At 42.2% G+C, this 20695-nt stretch overlaps 1 protein-coding gene across 2 annotated transcripts in view; it reads left to right on the top strand.

Moving 5' to 3' along the window:
* The window catches only part of TBCEL (tubulin folding cofactor E like), a 70952-nt gene that overhangs the window by 3296 nt on the left and 46961 nt on the right, over positions 1-20695 (top strand). For both annotated transcript variants that reach the window (XM_060179890.1, XM_016188368.2), the window contains exon 2: positions 19749-19898. In XM_060179890.1, coding sequence (XP_060035873.1) covers positions 19766-19898 — 133 coding nt within the window. In that variant the 5' untranslated portion in view covers positions 19749-19765. The remainder of the gene's footprint in view (positions 1-19748; positions 19899-20695) is intronic.

Here is a 20695-nt window from a genome sequence, read left to right as displayed (position 1 = left end):
TATTCCTGTCTGTCACAAACTGTTTCCCATTCCAGCAGTTTTTTCCAAGTTTGCTGTGCTGCTATTTCCTGTGGACCCCGTGCTACACACTCTTCTCTGTTTTATGACTAGAAATGTGAACCTCTTGATAACCCCTTCACCCATATGACCTTTCTCTCATATTCTCTCCCCTGTAGTGATCACCATCACTCTGTCCCCTAGAACTGTGAGATTGTTTTTGTTTCGTCTGCTTGTTTAGTTTCTTAAATCCCACATGCAGGTGAAAAATGCAGCATTTATCTTTCCTTGAATGGCTTATTGTGCTTTTAGCATAATGCCCAGATTTATCTGGTTGTTGCAACTGGAAAAGTTTCATTCATCTGAAGAGTGCATGTATGTCTATCCCACATCTCTGTCCATTCATCTGAAGAGTGTATGTATGTCTATCCCACATCTCTGTCCATTCATCTGAAGAGTGCATGTATGTCTATCCCACATCTCTGTCCATTCATCTGAAGAGTGCATGTATGTCTATCCCACATCTCTGTCCATTCATCTGAAGAGTGCATGTATGTCTGTCCCACATCTCTGTCCATTCATCTGAAGAGTGCATGTATGTATGTCCCACATCTCTGTCCATTCATCTGTGGTTTTCTGAGGACCCTGCATGCTGCTTTCGGTAGTGATGTGGTACCGGCATCAGTTTGCATTCCCACCTCCTTGCCAGCACTTTGTTTCTTGCTTTTAGATTCTGACAGGTGTGAGGTGGTATCTCATTGTAGCTTTGATTAACATTTCCTTGATGATTAGTGATGCTGAGTATCTTTTCATGTCTGTTGGTCATCTGCATGTCATCTTTGGAAAACTGTATGTTCAAAGCCTTTTTTTTTTTTCTTCTTTTTCTCCCTCCCAAAGCACTTCACAGCTCTGACTTATGGTGGTGCTGGTGATTGAACCTGAGACCTTTGATGCCTCAGGCATGAAATACTTTTACATAACCACTATGCTGTCTCCCTAGCTCACTGCGATTTTCTTTAAACAGGTTTATTCCTCTCTGTTATTGAGCTGTGTGAGTTCATTTATTTTGAATATTTACCCTTAGTGGATACACGATTTGCAGATAGCCCCTCATATTCAGTAAGTTGTTTTTCTGTTGCTCGTTCCCATCACTGTGCAGAAACTTTCCACTTAATGTGGTCCCACTTGCTTGTTTTCATTTATGTTCCTGTTGCTTTTGGAGCCAGATACAGAACACATTGCTAAGATTGATGTCAAATAGTTTCCTGCCGGTTGTGTCATCACCTCCTCCTCTTCTCTAGGAGTTTTACGCTTTCAGGTCTGATGTTTAGTCTTTATCCATTATGAATGACTGTCCTGTTCTCCCAGAACCTTTTATTGAAGCAACTGTTGTTTTTCCTCATTGCTGCATAGGTTATGCTTTAAGCAGTGGAACTCTATATATTGGGAGTTTGGTTGGCTAAGTAAAGAACGTACCCTAGAAGGTAAGGAAATCTGATAGTGATAAGATTTATACGTAAAGAGTGAAGAAATCATTTAGCTTGATTTTTGCCTTTACCTGACATGCAATTAGTCTTTTTTTATTTCCATCAATTTCATCTTTCCTGCTACTCTGTGCCTTTTATTTCTTGGAGAACAGGACACTACGTGGCTGTCTCCTTTGTCTGTTAGTCCTGTTCTGCTTGACCATGCATAGCTTCGCTCTTGCAAAGAATATTGCTGTGATTTATCATTTTCTCTCTCCAAAACCATTAGCTTCCCAGGGTCAGTGCTGAATAAAGTCCACACTGTTGGGGTTGACATTGAGAGGTCATTGAGGCCTCTCCTTTTTTCTCCCTATTATTTTATTGTTCTGTTGCTACATATAGATGCTTTGTGCCAAGCCGAACACTCATTCACCTTACTTTGTACGTGACATGATTTGTGAAAGTTTGTGGGGAATGTGCTTCCTTACTGTATGAAATTCTGTCCATCCTCATTTCGTTGCATATGGCTCCTCTCTGTCCCAGCCTTTCTGGCCTTGTTGACACTGCTTGTTATACATCGCTTCTTCATGGTTTGTGTCCCATTCTTCTCACCCCTTTTAGATCACAGGCTCTTAGATGACGGGGAACAGTAGACACTCATATCTCTAGGGCGCCTGGTGCAGGGTTTCTGAGAGGTTCATGGACTGAGTGAATCAGAATGGATGATTAAAATTGCAGACGTCTTAATTCAGCCCACACATATTAAATGAGAATTTCTGCTGAAGTCCCAGACTGTGCCCCGTTGATTCTCCTGTGACTCACAGAGTTAGTGCGATGCTTTCTACTACAGGAAGTGCACACATTCGGCTGAGCAGATGACGGGAGTGAACCGAGCAACATCACTTCAACAAATTGACTTGATTTTAGGCCTTCGAAGGCAGGCAGCCTAGAACTGAATCCTGGTTCTTTCACTCACTGGCCATTTGACCATGACTTCTCTTTGCTTTAGTTTCAACTGTGAAGCTGGCTCAGTATCAGTGCCTGTCATAAGGGTGTTGTGAGAGTCAGTCAGCTTGCACATGAAAAACAGCACTGTATAAGACACAGCAAGATGAATGGATAGTATCTGCCATTGTGATAAAGATGGGCAACGTGAAGACAATGTCCCTCCCAGTGGTGAAATGCAGGAAGAATAGGCTTCATTATTTATAAGCAAAATGCTCACAGTCTCTAAAAGTCAGGCTTGAACTTTACTTTCCATTTGATAATGGGCCTTATGTTCTATTTAAAGTCATGAAGGTGTTTTTGTTGTTGTTGTTGTTGTTTGTTTGTTTTTGGTTTTGGAAGGGCTCCTGTTGAATCAGCATGCTAAACTTTGTCTCCTTCATTTCCCTGTTGCCTGAAACACAATGCAGACATTTGAGCAGAGCATCATAGCCCCTTACCACCTGCTCCTGCCAGCAGATCTTCACCTCCCAGCCCTCCACACATACTGAATCAGCACCCAGCACTTCTTATTTTCTCTTAGCCCTGCTTTTACACCTGCTCCCCCTGCCCACCTCCTTATCTTTATTTAGGGAATCCCTGCTGCTCTCCAGTCAGTAGGATCCAGTCTTCTGTGTGACTGGTACTCTGTGGAGGAGAGTCACTCCCTTGGCCTCCTCAAAGGGCAGTGTTTGTACTGTGTTAACATCTTTGTGTGCAGTTGTCTTCATTTTGTGGGGAAAGGCTGTAGTCTGGGGCACGCTACCAGTGCCTCGCCCATCTCTGCTGAAGGTGGAGTCTGCTTGGTGACTCCCATTGGCCTTCCTACTTTTCTGAGCTCTGCTACTCTTAGCTTTCATAATAACTACAATTTGTTGACCATTTACTAGATGTCAGATGGTCAAGATGCTCTAAAAACTATTTCATTTATTCTCTGCCATGGCTTTGAAATAGCTGTTAATAACTTCGTTCTCCAAATAAGAAAATGGGCATATAGTGCAGATTCATAATGGAGCTCAGGCCTCACCGAACCTTTGTCCTCAGTCCCAGTGCTCTTAAAAACAAACAGGTCACTTAAACAAATGGCACATTTCCCAAGCTCAGGACTGTCTGACTAAGTTGAGTTCTCCTTAGTAACTCACTAGTAGTCTTTAGGAATGTGATCTGTTATTTGTACTGTTAGGAAAAGGATTATTCAAGCTAAGATCGTTCTTAGATTAATACTTTTCCAGTGATTTTTCAGTATTTCTCCTTCCATTCTGACATTGCTCTCTTTGGTACGCTTTGCTTTTCATCTCACTGTCAGAAGATAATATTTCATGTATTCAAAGTGAAAGCTACTTTTTCATTCATCTGACAAATACTTGTTTTCCTTTGCCGGGCACTGCTCCATTTAACACCGAACTGGACCGACAAGTTTCCGACTTTTGCAGGGGGACATATGTTCTGTTGGAGTGGCATCTGAAACAAGCAGTAAATTCACAGATCCTGACAAGTGCTTTAAAAAACTGAAAGTGGTTAAAGTGGATAAGTGACTGATTAAAGTGGCAGTGGTACAGTTTCTGAAGGGGTGGTCAGTGGCAGCCTCTCTGGGAAGATAACACTCATGTGGAAATGCTGAGGTGAAGCCAGCAAAGCCCAAAGCCAGGAAAAGAGTCTTTCTGTGAATGCCTTAAGAGGTAGAACCAACCTGACAGGCTTGAGCAGTAGAAAGCCAAGGCCTACTGCATGCTAGCAGAGGGTGGAGGCTGGAAGGATAGGCACGTGGAGCCTGGACGACCTGGATAAAGAGATTGGGGAAACCTCTGGAGAGCAGAAAAGACATGATTTGACTGAATTTGAGAAGCTCATTTGACTACTTTGTGGAGAATGAAATCACATCAATGTATAGTCAAGGGGCGGGGGACAGGGACATAAGGTATTACAGTCGTCTTAGGGAGAACAGTTAGGGAGGTGGGCAGAAGTGTGGGGTCTTAGAGGTACTGTTGAACAGTTCTTGCTGAATAATTGCATGGCAGTGTGAGAGCAATTCACAGATTGACTCCGGAGGTGGGAGCTGGCGGAGGAGCAGCAGGTGTGACTCCATTTTTGTTCCCTGGTGCTTCTCCTCGAGTACATAGCCCCCTTCTCTAAGGATACTGCAACCCTGAGTTTTGTGTTTAGTTATCTCCTGCTTTGCAGATTTTATCACATGACTATCTAACTCTAGACAGTATGGTGATTAATTTTTCATCATTTTAAATTTTTTAAAAAATATTTTTAAATCTTTATTTACTTATTATTGGATGGAGACAGAAATAAGGAGAGAGAAAGAGACAGAGAGACACCTGCAGCCACTCATGAAGCTTTCTCCCTGCAGGTGGGGACCAGGGGCTTGAACCTGGGTCCTTCTGCATTGTAATGTGTACACTTAACCAGGTGTTCCACCACCTGGCCCCCATCTTTTAAAATTCTGTATAAGTGACATGATACTGTGGATTCTTATGATCAGGTAATTATATCCAAAAAACTTTTTAAAAGCCATTCATGTTGATGAAGAAACAGGCACAGTGAACGTAATGGTTCATTTCCATCATACGTCACATTTCTTTCTTTTTTGCCTCCAGGGTTATTGCTGGGCTCGGTGCCTGCACCATGAATCCACCGCTCCTGGAGGCCATTTTCCTCATTTTGTTGCCCTTGTTGTTGTCCTTATTATTGTCATTGCTGTTGTTGTTGCTGGATAGGACAGAGAGAAATCTAGAGAGGAGGGGAAGACAGAGGGGGAGAGAATGATAGACACCTGCAGACCTGCTTCAACTCCTATGAAGGGACCCCCCTGCAGGTGGGGAGCTGGGGGCTTGAAGCAGGATCTACGCAGATCCTTGGGTTTCACGGCAGGTGTGCTTAACCCGCGGCACTACCGCCCGCGCCCCCTCCCCCCATCACATTTCTTTTTAGGAATAATCAGTCTACCCAGTCTCCTGTTCTTGAACACAAGGGCCATTTTACTCCAGGTTTTCACACTTTCAAATACTGTTGTGTGGACATTGTTGTGTTAGTCTCCTGAAGCACATGTCCAGGTTCCTGGTGGATTTACGCTGAGTAGGGTTGGTGGATCATGGGAAAGATGCTCTCCAAGATATGTGTAAGAGTGCCTGTCTGTCCACATTTTCACCAAAGCTTGGTACTGTCAGAATTTCAGGTTTGCTAATTTATATTTAAATGAGATGCTGAACTTGGGTATGACATCAATAACAACAGTAATAACTACAACAACAATAAAAAACAAGGGCAACAAAAGGGAAAATAAATAAATATTGTAAAAACTTAAAAAAAAGAGAGAGGGAGCAGGAGAGACACCTGCAGCACTGCCTCACAGCTCATGAACTTCCCCCCTGCAGGTTGGGGGAGGCTCCTGAACCCATGTCCTTGTGACATGGGCGCTCCACCAGGTGCACCCCCACTTGGCCCTTCTCCTTGCCTCTTAAAGGATTAAATTTGCTTTTCACATTTTATCAGTAGTGAGTCAGTTTTTTAAATATTGTATTTTAAAGCTGAATGAGAGATACAGAGAGGGAGGAAGAGACCAGAGTACTGCTCAGTTCTGATTTATGGTTGTGCTGGGGATTGACCAGGGACCTCAGAGACTCAGGCATGAATGTCTTTTTGCGTAACTACTATGTTGTCTTCCCAGCCCAGTAGTCAAGTCTTTTATGTTGTAAGTTTTTAACTTTATACTTCCCAGAATGGTCCTCACACCTGTCCAGGGACTGGTTACTGAATAGTTTAACATTTTCCAAATGATACCTGTGCCACTTCCTGCTTGATTTACGGGCACCTGTTCCTGGGCTCCCCTTTCTATGACATGAATCTATTTTCCTCTGGAGTTGTCTGCTTTAGCAAAGTACAGTCAGTTCTTACTTTTCATGGTATTTGTGTAAAGACATGAATACAGAAATGTTGAATTATTGCTCCTAGGGAAATATAAGGTTAAGTTCTTAACAAATTCTAGTCACTATATTTTCATGAATGATTAACCTTGTTTGAATGTGTTTCCATTTAAGGACACTTTATTCAGTATACCTTGTTGATTCATTAACATTACATTTTCATGAAAAACACTGTCGGTCCTGTTTAAACCCTTTATTTATTTATTTATTTATTTATTTATTTAGTAGTAGTTTTAATCAGAGTACTGCTCAGCTCTGGTTTATAGTGGTAAGGAGGATTGAACTTGGGACTTTGGAGCCACAGGCTTGAGAGTCTCTGCAGAACCATTATGCTGTCTACCCCTACCCTAAATAAATCTATCTAGCGTGTTTTCTTGAGGCTTGTCACAGCATTCTTGGCTTAGGAACATTAGCCAAACTTTACCACCACAGTTGAAGACCATGTTCAGTATTGAATTTACCGACAAAAATAAGAAAGCTTGTGGTTGGACAGTGGCACATCTGGTTGAGCGAACATGTTACAATGCACAAGGACCTGTGTTCAAGCTCCCAGTCCCCACCTGCAGGAGGAAAGCTTCACAAGTGGTGAAGCAGTGTGACAGCTGTCTCTCCCTCTTTATCTCCCCCATCCCTAAAAATTTTTCTCTGTCTCTATCCAGTAAATAAATAAACAAAATAAATTTTTAAAAATTTATTTATGTATCCCCTTTTGTTGCCCTTGTTGTTTTATTGTCGTAGTTATTATTGCTGTTGTTATTGATGTCGTTATTGTTGGATAGGACAGAAATGGAGAGAGGCGGGGAAGACAGAGAGAGAGGGGAAGAGAAAGATAGACACCTGCAGACCTGCTTCACCGCCTGTGAAGCGAACCCCCTGCAGGTGAGGAGCCGGGGGCTTGAACCGGGATTCCTATGCCAGTCCTTGTGCGCTTTGGGCCACATGCGCTTAACCCACTGCACTACCGCCCAACTCCCGAACAAAATAGATTTTAAAAATATTTTTAAAACTAAGACAGTCAGGCACAAAATGGATGAGGAGGAGCCACAGCAGTATGAGAGCTGAAACAAAAAGGCAGAGCTGCCTCAATTCTTTCTCAGCCGGAAACTTGAATGCAGGGTAACTGAATTGTTTTGTTGTTCTGCAGCTGTTCAAGTATTGATGTTTGGGTTCCAAATAAATTTCAGTGAGTAGGCCAGACATTCACTAGTAAGGAATCTGCTAAGGAGACACCTCTATGTTGTGAATTCTTTAGGAAGTCATTAACTTTAGCACATTCCCTTTCATTCTTAGACATAACTTTTTATCATTTTATGTTAACAATTTAAATGCAGTGGCACTCAGATATTACATTCTAATTGACAGGTGCCATTATGACAAAGGAGTGACTGACTTATATCACTTTGTGTCATATCTTTAGGGTGTATCTATCTATCTATCTGATAGCATGTGCCAGAATTTCCTTCCTTAGAAAGTCAAATAAAATTCATTTTATGTGTATCTCACACTTTGCTTGTCTGTTTGCCTACTAGTATTTGGCTTTTTCCATCTTCTGGCTGTTGTGAATGATTCTGCTGTAAATATTGGATGTAAGCATCTACTCAGGTTCCTGCTTTTAGTGAGTTTGTTATAAACCCTGGAGTGGGGTTGTTGAGAGTATGTAATTCTGCAGCTCATCTTTTCAGGGCCTGCCACTCTGTTTCTGCAGAAATGCTCATCATCTCACATCCTCTCCGGCTGTACGTACTGTATATATTCATCGTTGGTTATTAAGCATTACTTACTGTGAGGTAGGGCATAATTACTGCCTTTTGTGTACTGAATGTAAGGCATGGTGTGGATATGGAGATGACATGCTCAGTATCATAATCTGTTGTGTCTTTAATTTTTACAGGAAAATTTAGCTTATACTAGGTAACTTTTTTTTTTTTTAACTCTCCTGCATTTTCATTGCTCTATCATGTCAGCTCATGTTTTTGGAAGCTCCAGGAAAAGGCTGACATAATTATGTATTTAGCTATAAGTAATTTCTTTCTAAAGTACTCTAGATCTTAAAGTTTATTAATAAACCTGTTACACGTCTTACATACTTTATAAAGTACATTTGATATGTACACTCAGAAGTGACTGTAAAATACATTGATTTGTGGCAATGGAGAGTGTTGGACTCTCAAGCATGAGGCAGTGAGTTTGATCCCGGTATCACATGTAGCTGAGGGCTGCTCTGCTGTTCTCCCTGTCACTCTCCTCTCTTACTAATTAATAAATAAGTCATTAAAAACCATTGATGAGCACATTCATTGGGTGCCACTTAATGTGCAAAATACTAGTCAGTGATGAACGCCCTTATTCTCAGGAGCTACACAGCTTAAACACCCAACACAGTCACATGACAATCACGTCTCTGCACCAGCTAAATACAAATGGGACAACAGTGCAAAGCTGCCATGCCACTATGTGATGGAGTAATTGTCTTCTGAATATCTCTGACAGTAGATAACTATGAGCTCAACTCAAATAAAACGGGTTTTTTTTTATGGTAGGAGGTACCTGAAAAAGTCCATCTCTCCAGTATATTCTGAGAGGGGTGTTGAAGGATGCATGAAACTTTGACAGATAAAGAGGAGAGAGGAAGAAGACCTTCCAGTTAAGGAAAAACAGTTTTACGGCCTAAATCATTAGCTGGCACTCATTAGTTTAACCTAGGGACTGAAAACATTAGATCAGATCCATTTAACAGAAACTGCAAACAAGTCCTCCAGCTCTGCCATCATGTTGACATGATTACTGGGTAGAAAGCATGGAAGTAAAAATAAACTGGTATTTGTTAGGTATTTTCTAGGTGGCAGGCATGGTGCTGGTTACTTTTAAGACAGGTGATCATAATTTGCATGCTATGTGCTGGAAATTAAGAGACTGTAAACTTAAAAAAAAATGTATAAAAAGGAAACACTGACAAAACCATAGGATAAGAGGGGTACAGCTCCACACAATTCCCACCACCAGAACTCCGTATCCCATCCCCTCCCCTGAGAGCTTTCCTATTCTTTTTTTTAAAAATTTATTTATTTTCCCTTTTGTTGCCCTTGTTTTTTTTTATTGTTGTTGTACTTATTGTTGTTGTTACTGATGTTTGTTATCATTGTTAGATAAGACAGAGAGAAATGGAGAGAGATGGGGAAGACAGAGGGGGAGAGAAAGATAGACACCTGCAGACCTCCTTCAACGTCTGTGGAGCCAGGGGCTCGAACCAGGATCCTTACACCGGTCCTTGTGCTTTGAGCCATGTGCACTTAACCTGCTGTGCTATCACCTGACTCCCAGCTTTCCTATTCTTTATCCTTCTGGGAGTATGGATCTAAGGTCATTATGGGGTGCAGAAGGTGGAAGATCTGGCTCCTGTAATTGTTTCCCCACTGAACATGGTTGTTGGCAGGTCAATCCATACTCTGGCCTGTCTCTCTCTTTCCCTTGTGGGGTGGGGCTCTGGGGAAGCGGGGCTCTAGGACACATTGGTGAGATTGTATGTCCAGGGAAGTCTGCTTGTCATCATGGCAGCATCTGGAACCTGGTGGCTGAAAAGAGTTAACATACAGAGCCAAACAAATTGTTGACTGAGCTTGAACCTAAAGGCTGGAATAGTGCAGATGAAGAGTTGGGAATCTCCATTTTGTAGATAGCTAGTAGGCCTACATAGGCTCCTAAGCTGAATATGGGCCCCAGATCAGATCAAATCGAGGGGTTTACAGTCAACAATATGTATACCCCTTTCCCATATTTGGGAGCTACTCTCTTCCCTTATCCAGCTTTCTGGTCCTTTTCTCAGCCATGACATCATCTCCCCAGACAATAACTTGGATCCACCTGCATATTAGGTTTTAGGCTCAGGGAAAGAAAAAAAGAAAAAAACTAGTGTAGGGCCCTTTGGGAAAAACTGTTACTTTTTTGTATGGATGAAGCATTGCTTCAGAGCACTGAAGTAGCTGCCCACTTACTGTTGCTCAGAACTGCAGGCAGTCAGGATCCACCCCAGGTACTCTGGTTCCAGAACTAGCACCTACCACCGGACAGGTAGCATTGTCATCTCAAGGATTGGGACTGGCTAGTTTTTGGTTTCGTTTCTTTCCTTTGACTAAAGAGTGGTAAGCTTACTTTTTTTTTTTTTTTTTTAACCAGAGCACTGCTCAGCTCTTGTTTAAAATGGTGCTGGGGATTGAACTTGGGGCTTTTGGGGCCTCAGGCAAGAGTCTTTTTGCATAACCTTTAAGTTGTCTCCCTCAGCCCAAGAGTGGTAAACTTTGCAACCTCAGCTGTACCTTTGCTGCTTAGCATTCTGACAATTCCCACTTGTTAGCCCGAGTGCTTGGTAAACTCTAGAAGGCCACAGAGTGATGAGCTTGTAGTCTGCTTGCTGTGACCTGATAGTGTCGCTGAGTGCCCGGTAGGAGGAACACTGGCTGCAGATGGCTGAGTAATGGCTTTAAACCTGTGTGGCCACAGCTGAAAAATAACAAGGGTATACAGGTTTTTTTTTGTTGTTTTTTTTTCTGCTGAAACCTAATCCATTCAAGAAGCTAATACTCATTGTTTTTTGTAGAGAATGAGCAGTTAAAAATAGTTTTTTCAGGGGCCAGGCAGTGGTGCAGTGGATTGAACACACACATTATCGCCATGCTCAAGGACCCGGGTTCAAGCTCCCAGTCCCCACGTGCAAGGGGGAAGCTTCACAAGCAGTGAAGTGGTACTGCATTTGTCTTTCTTGCTTCCTCTCTATTTCCCCTTACCCTTATCTCTCTCTATCCAATAAAATAAATTTTTTTAAAAATAGTTTTTCCTTTTTTGTTTCTGGGACAGTCAGTTCTGCTGCTGAGTTCTGTGATTCTGTTTCTTTGACATGGTTACAAGAGAAAGTTTGACTATACTTGCTTTCATACTTCTAAATAAAATGCCTTTCTATGATTTGTTTGTGATGTCATATACTGTTGACATGACATGTTCCTTTTTAGTACAAACAGCATGGCTCAGCAGATAAGGGATACAGACAGCATGACTTAGCATGCTGGTTGGGCTACAGAAACCTGAGTGGGTCACCTCAGTTTTGTGTCCTGTAAACAGAGATAAGAGTCGGTTAGTTTCAGAGTCATGGAAAATTACTCACCTTTAAAATGATTGCTAACCTCAGGGTGGGGACACTCGACTTTGGGGGAACACTGATTCAAGAGTAAATAGATCTACTAGTGACTTTTGAAGTACGCTGTTGAAGCCTTGAGTTTTTTCCCAGATTGAATCTGAGCCACGTCAAAAGGTAGGGGTGAATGCACATTTGTTTGTGAAGAAATTGGAAGTGGAAGGAGAGGGAAGAAGGGCAGGGCTCTTGGGAAGCTCTTAAAGGGTTTACTGAATGTGAACTTTTATCAATTGTTGTGATTTCCTTTCTAATTCAGGATGTCTAATTTAAGAGATACAGTCAGTCAGCTGAAGCTAGCTAGCATTTCTGAGCAGTGGGAAACTATAAAAATTAAAGGATACATGCTTACAGATATTTTCCCAAAGAAGTACTTGAGTCCACCGCAGTCTTTTCTTTATTTCTGCCACCTCTCAGATACTTTCTCTTTAAAATCATAAAAATTCTTGGGCTGTCGCATTTGGACCAGAAATTTCAAATGGTATGTTTACAAACAGTAAACTACAGCTTGAGAGTCAGCTACATTGGCTGCTGTGCAGTTATAGAGGAGAAACAACTGTTTCTCTTTGTCCGACATCATGTGTGCCTCAGGTGCAGTGTCTTACCGTAGCAGTAAGCATAGACAGCACAGAGGCCTACTCCCTGATGGCAGAGTCCCAGCCCCAGACACCTTTGGCTTATCTGCTACAATGAAAGAAGGAGCCGGAGACACAGTCTAGTGCCTGCAGAACCTGTTAGGACTGGAAGCATAGCGCGGTGAGCAGAGGGCTCTTGTCAAGGAGTTTAAAGTCACGTTTCATTTGTCAGTGTTAGACTTATGGAAAAATTTGTCTAACAAGAAACGTTGATGTGCCAATTATTACAGTTAGATAGTCTAGTAGACAGCTGAAAAAGAAGCCGGAGAAGTCTGGTGGTTTGTAGGAGGGTGTGAAATGATGGTAGCATGCTGTGTCCTGTCCTGATAACGGATTTATCAGCCACACTCAAGTTTTGCACTTGTATGCTTAGTGTAGACTTGTAAATTGGTCGACCTTACTTCTACAGAGTGTTTGTGAATGTTCACTGGTTGCTTTATTTGCCTTACCATATGAAGAGAGCATCCACTTGGATATATTAGATGATGCTTGTGGGAGGTAGTTGAGACAGAATTGCAGGTACTTTGTGATAAATGGAATTAGAAGGACCAGTCAGAATGAGACTGTCTAGCCTAATTATATTGACTTGGGCAGTGCCTCTGGGGTGTTGTTAGGGGAGATATAGCTGTCTTTCATGATTTCAGCTACCAAAGCATGTTAGCGGACTATTCTCCAGGCCTTAAACATGACTATATATAGACATAAAAAGCTTGTTGTGAGCTATGTAACAAAAAGGAGGACTAATGAAACTATGTATCTACAAGTAATTCAGTCTTTGTGGAAAAAATATGTTTGTGCATAGCATGGAAAAAAATGGTCTAGAAAAATATACACAGTAAGGTACAGCCTCAGGTTTAATTTACTCACTAAGTTGATCTGGTGACCACAATTTATTGGCATGACAATGACCCTAAATATTCTTTAGATCGGAAAAGCTTTTGGTAAAACTTAAATGCTTAGCTTAACTAATAAAAGGGGAGACTACATCTTCATAGTGAGGTTACAAATTTCTTTAATTTTGTTTTTTGCTTATTTTCACCTGGAAATTCTTTAACATTTAGAATGCCACTTACATTGTTAATGATTAATGGAGTCTTTGATTCATTAATTATTTAAATATGTATTACCCCCCACACACACACACACACACACACTCTTTTCCAGTGTAATTGTGCTTCACTGTGTCATACGTATGTTAAGGATCAGAAAATTTAGAAAGAAAAACAGGAGTTCTAGCTACCTAAGAACTTGGCAGGGTTTGGGTATTTAAGGGACTTTTTCAAAACAGGGACATTCTATGCAAATGTGGTTTGGAGTCCACAGAATAAAAATAAATGGACTTACAAAAAAGTCCCAAAACTTAAAAAAATTGAGAACACTAGTAATCCCAAGAGGTCCTTTGGAGTACTCCAGGCCTTTCCTGCTTGGATTTCTTTTGTAAAATCACCTTTTACCTTGTTCATCCCCATTCCAACCTTAACTCCCAAATTCAATGTGTTTGCCAAAAAAAAAAGAAAGAAAAATTAAAAAAGAAGAAACTACAGCTATTCCAGAACTCTTGGGTTGTGCTTGCCGGCTGTCTGGCCGTTTGTTTTTATCTTCAGTTTCTCCTTTCACAGAGGCACTGCTTCTCCTTACTGTCTCCACTCTCTTCCTGAGTCCTGTTTCTATCTCAGTCTGCTCATTGAAAATGATCCCCCAATGTGAGCAGACTCCTAAATCACTCAATGCTCTAGAGATAGTAAAATTCTCATTGTTTTTGACTTCTTGACATTCTACTTAAAGATTAGCAATCCCCACATTTGTACCATGTTCACAGGAAGAAGTTAAACTGAGCAAGGTCATTTATGGCCCAGCTGTGTTCCACCCTGCAGCTGAATCTCCTGCCTTCCCCACACTCTACTCTGTCTTAGGACAGAAATCTGGAGGAGAAGGAGAGAGAGAGGGGAAAAGAGAGCACTGCTTCATCATTTAGTGAAAGTGAAGCTTCCTCCTTGCAGGTGAGGACCTGGGACTAGAACGCATGTCCTTGCACATTATAATGTGTGTGCTCAACCAGGAGCAGCACCACCTGGCCCCACCACTCCCTACACTTTGTTTTAGCAGCACCACTGAATATAGACATATTCAAGCTTCTCATGCCTATTCATATTATTTCCTGTGTCTACAGTTCTAGACCCTGTGACCTTCTTTATCTTTAGGCTCTTGCATAATTATTCAGAATGATACTTCCAAAAGTGAATTACTTTTTATACTTGAATTCTTACTTCAAGTCTGTGCTATCTCTATGTATTTCCTTCTAGATGGTGGTTGCCCAGACGACAGGTTTGGATCTTGCTCATGTTGGCATTTTCCAGTGCTTGCTTGTAGTGTTTGGCATAGATTCAGCAGCTGGCTTGCAAATGAGACTGTAAGCCTTGTGAGGGCAGATCTTGTATGGCTAAATGAAGGGGGCAGAAGAGCCTGATTAGAACTGCTTCATAAGGAAGAGGGGGGAAAAGAGAGAGCATAGAAAATGAAATGCATGTGGTTTCCACTTTTCTGAAACAATTGCTGTAAAGACTTATATTCATAGATTTATTTTCTTATGAAGAAAACAGGCACTGAAATGAGAAAAAAAATTACTAGAATGAAATGTCATCTGACCAAAGGAACTTAAAGGTGAGGTTGTAGAGTCTTTGGCCAAAATATTTAACCTAAGTTTTATTTTCAAATATTTGGCAGCAAAATGTTGGCAGGTAACATACAGTGTAGTTTTTTTTTTCCCCTGCCCCTCTCATGAGTAGATAAGATTGGCTAGTTGTATTTAAATACCTCCATGTGAGATGCCTGAAGTTAAATTAAACCACTTATGAACAACCCTCTTCCCCATTATTTTCATTCAATAAAAACAGTTACTGGACAACTAGCCTCCTCTTGAATGGGAATGCATATTTTGAATTATTGTGATTTTAAAAAATTCATTATCTTTATTGGCTAGAGATAGCTGGAAATCAAGAGGGTAGGGGGAGAGGGGGGGAGAAGGAGAGGGAGAGAAAGAGAGAGATACCTGCAACACTGCTGCACCATCTGCAAAACTTCCTGCAGGTGGGGACCTGGGACTCGAACCCAGATCCTTGCTCATTGTAACATGCACACTCAACCAGGTGCACCACCACACGGCCTCTGTGATTTCTTTCTTTCCTTCTTTTTTTTTTTTAAAAAAAAAAAACCTGCACATTGGTTCTCAACTGTATACTATTCCAGCAACTTGAATCTTGCTGGAACTTGGGCTAGAGAGATAGCATAATGGTTATGCAAAACAACTCTCATATCCCCACTACCACTCTTAAGTCAGAGAAGAGCAGTGCTGGTGGGGGGATTACATAGGGTCCAACTGCTGCTGCTGGCATGTTAGCTAGTCCCTGTTAGCTTCTGTACTAGCAGGATGCTGGCAGCTTATCCTCAGAACAAGGCTGCACAGCCTCTGCCTCCTGGAGCAGCGCTGGTTCCCGAGCACAGTAGTTTGAAGCACTTTGGGTGATCTGTGTGAAATGTTTGGGGACCTTTTTTTTTTTCCCCTCCAGGGTTATTGCTGGGCTCGGTGCCTGCACCATGAATTCACCGCTCCTGGAGGCCATTTTTCCCCCTTTTTGTTGCCCTTGTTGTTGTAGCCTCATTGTGTTTATTATTATTATTGCCATTGTTGATGTTGTTCGTTGTTGGCCAGGACAGAGAGAAATGGAGAGAGGAGGGGGGGAAGATAGACACCTGCAGACCTGCTTCACCACCTGTGAAGCGACTCCCCTGCAGGTGGGGAGGTGGGGAGCCGGGGGCTCGAACCGGGATCCTTAAGCCAGTCCCTGCACTTTGCGCCACATGCGCTTAACCATTGTGCCACTGCCCGACTCCCGTTTGGGGACCTTTTATTAGCACATTTAACTTGGAAGTGACAGGTCTGAGGACTTCCTTCCAGCCACTTCCTTCTCTGCCCCTTCCCTTTCCAGCTCTGCATTGTCCTGGGCACAGCACGGCCCTGGACCTGGCTCTGACTTCTCTGCTGTTTTTCAGTTGAGATGTAACGGCCTCTTGTTTTAATTGTAATTTAATTCTAAGGCCTGGGTGTGTTTTGTTCTACTTCTTTTTACTTTTCCAGTGATTTTTACAAAATAAGCTTCCCTCTGGCTATCCATTTTCGTTCTTTTTTTCCTCCCCTCCCATTCCTTTAAGAAATAGTGTTATATATTACAATGTCCAATCGTATTTTTTCATAGAAAATTTATAATAATGATGAATATTTTAAGACCTCTGATAAACTATTTGGTTTTTCAAGAATATCATTTTAAAAACCTTTGTATGAGAAAAAGATGTATAAGAAGAGATAAGGTGTTTGCCTGGTAAGTTCAAGGGGTCACCATGAGTGAACTGTGGGAAAAAGTGCCTTTATTTCTGCCTCAGCTCTCACTTTGTCCTCTTCAGAGTTGAATATAGGTATTAATTTCTTTTGTACCCGCTGAGAGTAGCCTATGCATGTATAAGAAGATATTTTTATTTATAGGGTTTTCAGTGTGTGCATTTATACCTTGTAGAACAGTATTTATTAACGTTGATGCTTTGAAGTTGTAAGAGTGGTCGCACTCACACCTTGTGAAGAGTGCTACTCTGCCATAGAGGTGTCTTAAAAAACATCTGAAGTGGGGGCCGAGCAGTAGTGCAGCAGCGGGTTAAGTGCATATGGCACGAAGCGCAAGGACCCGCGTAAGGATCCCCGTTCAAGCCCCCGGCTCCCCACCTGCAGGGGGGTCGCTTCACAAGTGGTAAGGCAGGTCTGCAGGTGTCTTATCTTTCTCTCCCCCTCTCTGTCTTCCCCTCCTCTCTCCATTTCTCTCTTGTCCTATCCAACAACAGCAATAACAATAATAAGCAACAAGGGCAACAAAAGGGAAAAATAGCCTCCAGGAGCAGTGGATTTGTAATGTAGGCACCAAACTCCAGCAATAACCCTGGAAGCAAAAAAAAAAAAACCGTCTGAAGTAAATCCCACTTTTGCATACCACCATCGGAACATGGCTTGTATATCCTCCAGTACTATTTGGTATTGTGGCTTCTGTTTCAGTTGTGTTGAGGCTCATACTAATGTTGAACTGACCCTCTGATAGGGAATGCAAAGTACAAATTGTTTTATAGTAATTGAGGACGATCAGGTGGCTGGATGTTCAGTTGTTGCTGTTAATCTGTTTGGCTAACGTGAACACAGTGGACTTGAGCACCTTATTCTCCAGCCTTCTCTTCTATCCTGACTTTTCCCAAGTACTTTACAAGAGCATATTATAATCAGGATGTCAAGCACAAGAAGTTTGAAATTCTGATAGTCATACTCTACAAGTTGGTAATGGGCCTAGTCAGCATCTCCCAAGATTCCTGGCTCCCTAGCTTCAGGCACCTGTTCAGATCACTTTTACAAATGCAGTAGAACACTGCCAACTGTAGAGGCAGTCAGATTTAATTTGACACCTGTTCTTTCCAGAAAGTCACAGACTACCCTCCCCACTCCCCAAAGACCTTTGTGACAGCTCCAGTTAAAGATCTTTTCCCATCCTGTATTTCCTCGTTTTTTATTCTGTTTGGTTTTCAGTTTTTCTTTCCCACCTACTGTTCTTCCTCAAACCGCCCCAGCAGGCTTGGAAAAGATTTGTATTACAGCTCCATTTTGCAATCTTAATGTTCTAACTCAAAACCTGTGTATTAGTTCGTTGCTATCTGCATTCCTGGAAAGCTGTTCCCATAGAATAACCTGGAAGATGACCCATGAGGCAGGCACCTGGGGTTGTTTCTAAGTGTTCAGACAGAAACGAGGATGGGGGTGGGGAGGGTGCAGTGTGGGAGGAGTGTTGCAGCAGGGCCATGAGGAATAACTATCAGATTCACCTGCTTGCCTGCTTACTAGGGCTTCTTTGACAGTCTTACCACTGCCAAGTTTATGTATTTAAATTGTATGTAAAAGTTGCCATTGGATTGCAAGGCAAGTTAGTGGTTCTGAAATTTATGATTATTACTTGACACTGATAGTTTCACACACTTTTTATTCTTTTAACTCCCAGTTGTATGGAAGATAGCACCGTAACTTTGACTTTCTGTTAAACTTTCCTCAAAATCTGTTGACATTCTGCTTGAGACAGGTCTTTGATTAAGAGCCTTGTGCCTGTCACTAGTGGCCTAGCACCTGCTCTGTGTTGTCTGCTGTTGGCCATAAGTTTCCTCTGAGAAAGATCCTTTCCACCTGAAGGTTCCTGAAGTCCCAGGTGAAGATATACAGTTCAGTTTTGACACAGCCAGTGCTTGGTAGAGGATAGCATCTAGCACTTACCACTCTACTGACGCAGGCGGGCAGGCGGACAGGCTGCCTTGTGCTAGATCCGGTGCTAGCCCTAAACTCAGAGACGGGGATCCTGGCAGAGGGCAGCTCTGTGTTTCCGAGTTATCTCCTGGCATGCTCATTGTGAAATACATCCCGTAGTATGAAATTCAGTGGGTTGGGCAGACAGAACTTTTGGTCAGCATAAAGACATGAGCTTAGTGAGTGTTCTGCTCTAGGCATTTATGAGTTGATTTTCACAAAGTGTATCAGTCCAGTATTGGTTATCTAGGAAGTGGACCAAGATTAAAGCTAATGGCCACTTTTATTTTTATGTCTGTTTCAAATTTTTATTCTAGGCCTGAGAAGAAATTTGTAGCCCATCCATAATTAGATTTGTGTTTTACTCAAGACACTCTACCCTATTTCAAAACTAAAAGAAACGATCATCAGCGTTAGGATTGGGCTCATTTGTAATTAAATGAAGAATCGAGAACAGTGTCTTAAGTCAAAGGTTAGTTATCTATGAGATTTACTGAGATACAGTCCAGCACTGGTGTAGCAGCCTGGTCCTGTAAAATCCTCTGGAGCTTAGGTCCTGCTCAGGTCTTGATCTTCCCCTTGGTGTGCTCCCTGGGCTCACAGCCCAAGGGCCAGATGTTTCTAGGCATTCGAACTGAGCAAGAGACAGGAAGACAAGGGGCACACTTTGGCTATCTTTCAAGGATAGTTCTTAGAAGCTGTCACAGAATACTTTCCGTCTCATCAATCAGAACTTAGTTATACTCTCGTTTTTAAAGAATAGTAGTTATGTAAACAGTTACATTGTTGCACTGTGGAAGGAGAGGATGAATTTGGAGGAGCAACTATACAAAGACTCATCTTTAGTGTGTCCTGTAACATACACCTTCCCTTACAGCCCTTTTTTCTATTACCACCTGGGAACCCTACACACCAGCCAGAAGACTTCTTACTACATTTAAGGAAATTAATCACCTTCTATGTCTTATAGTATTTTTAATCTACAGTGCTACTGTCACACACTGAACCATACTGCTGTCTTTGGTCTACACATGTGGCTTCCCGGAATCAGAAGCTCTCGCTGCAGCCTAAGTTCCTTGGGGCGGAGATTCTGCCTGGTGTCTCTTCAGTGCCCCACCGTAGACATCTCATTTGGAAGTAAATAAGTAATTTTGATGGTTTCCTGATTTCTTATAGAACCTTAGGAAAGGAAGATGGATCAGCCTAGCGGAAGAAGTTTTATGCAAGTATTATGTGAAAAATATAGTCCTGAAAACTTTCCTTACCGCCGTGGGCCTGGGATGGGAGTCCACGTTCCGGCCATGCCTCAGGGCTCTCCTATGAAAGGTAAGAAGGACGGGGCATACAGCACTTGTTCCCCTAGTCTGCCTAGCACGTTAAACCAAAACACAGCCATGTGAACGATGACTTCATTGTGATTGACAACTCAGATCATCTTTGTCTCTTGCTGTCTTTTAATAACCCCATACTGGGGGTTGGGGGGTGGTGCAGTGGGTTAAGTGCATGTGGCGCAAAGCGCAAAGACTAGCGTGAGGATCCCGGTTCGAGCCCCCGGCTCCCCACCTGCAGGGGAGTTGCTTCACAGGTGGTGAAGCAGGTCTGCAGGTGTCTTTCTCTCCCCCTCTCTCTGTCTTCCCCTCCTCTCTCCATTTCTCTCTGTCCTATCCAACAACGAACAACATCAACAATGGCAATAATAATAACCACAAGGAGGCTACAACAACAAGGGCAGCAAAAGGGGGAAAAATGGCCTCCAGGAGCGGTGGATTCATGGTGCAGGCACCGAGCCCAGCAATAACCCTGGAGGGAAAAAAAAATTAATAAAAAAAACAAACATACCTTCCAGGCTTGCCAGAAGCAGTTTAGTTGCTCTAATAGCACAAAACTGATAATATTTCAAACACATATATTTTCAAGGAACTCGGACAACACAGAGTAGTAAAAGACAGACTTATGCCCTCAGGTCCTAACAGTCTGCTTCAAATGCAAGTTATTCACATTTACAAAGATGCCACACAAAGCAGGTTGTAGGGAGTCAAATGAGTGGCATGGTGATTGGAAAACAAGTTAGACAAGAGTTAGTTAACATCTGAAAGGCTCCAAGGCTATGTGTGAGACTTGGA

Source organism: Erinaceus europaeus, chromosome 20 (genome assembly GCF_950295315.1).
Source record: "Erinaceus europaeus chromosome 20, mEriEur2.1, whole genome shotgun sequence".
Classification (NCBI taxonomy): domain Eukaryota; kingdom Metazoa; phylum Chordata; class Mammalia; order Eulipotyphla; family Erinaceidae; genus Erinaceus; species Erinaceus europaeus.
This window is presented reverse-complemented; position numbering and strand designations above follow the sequence as displayed.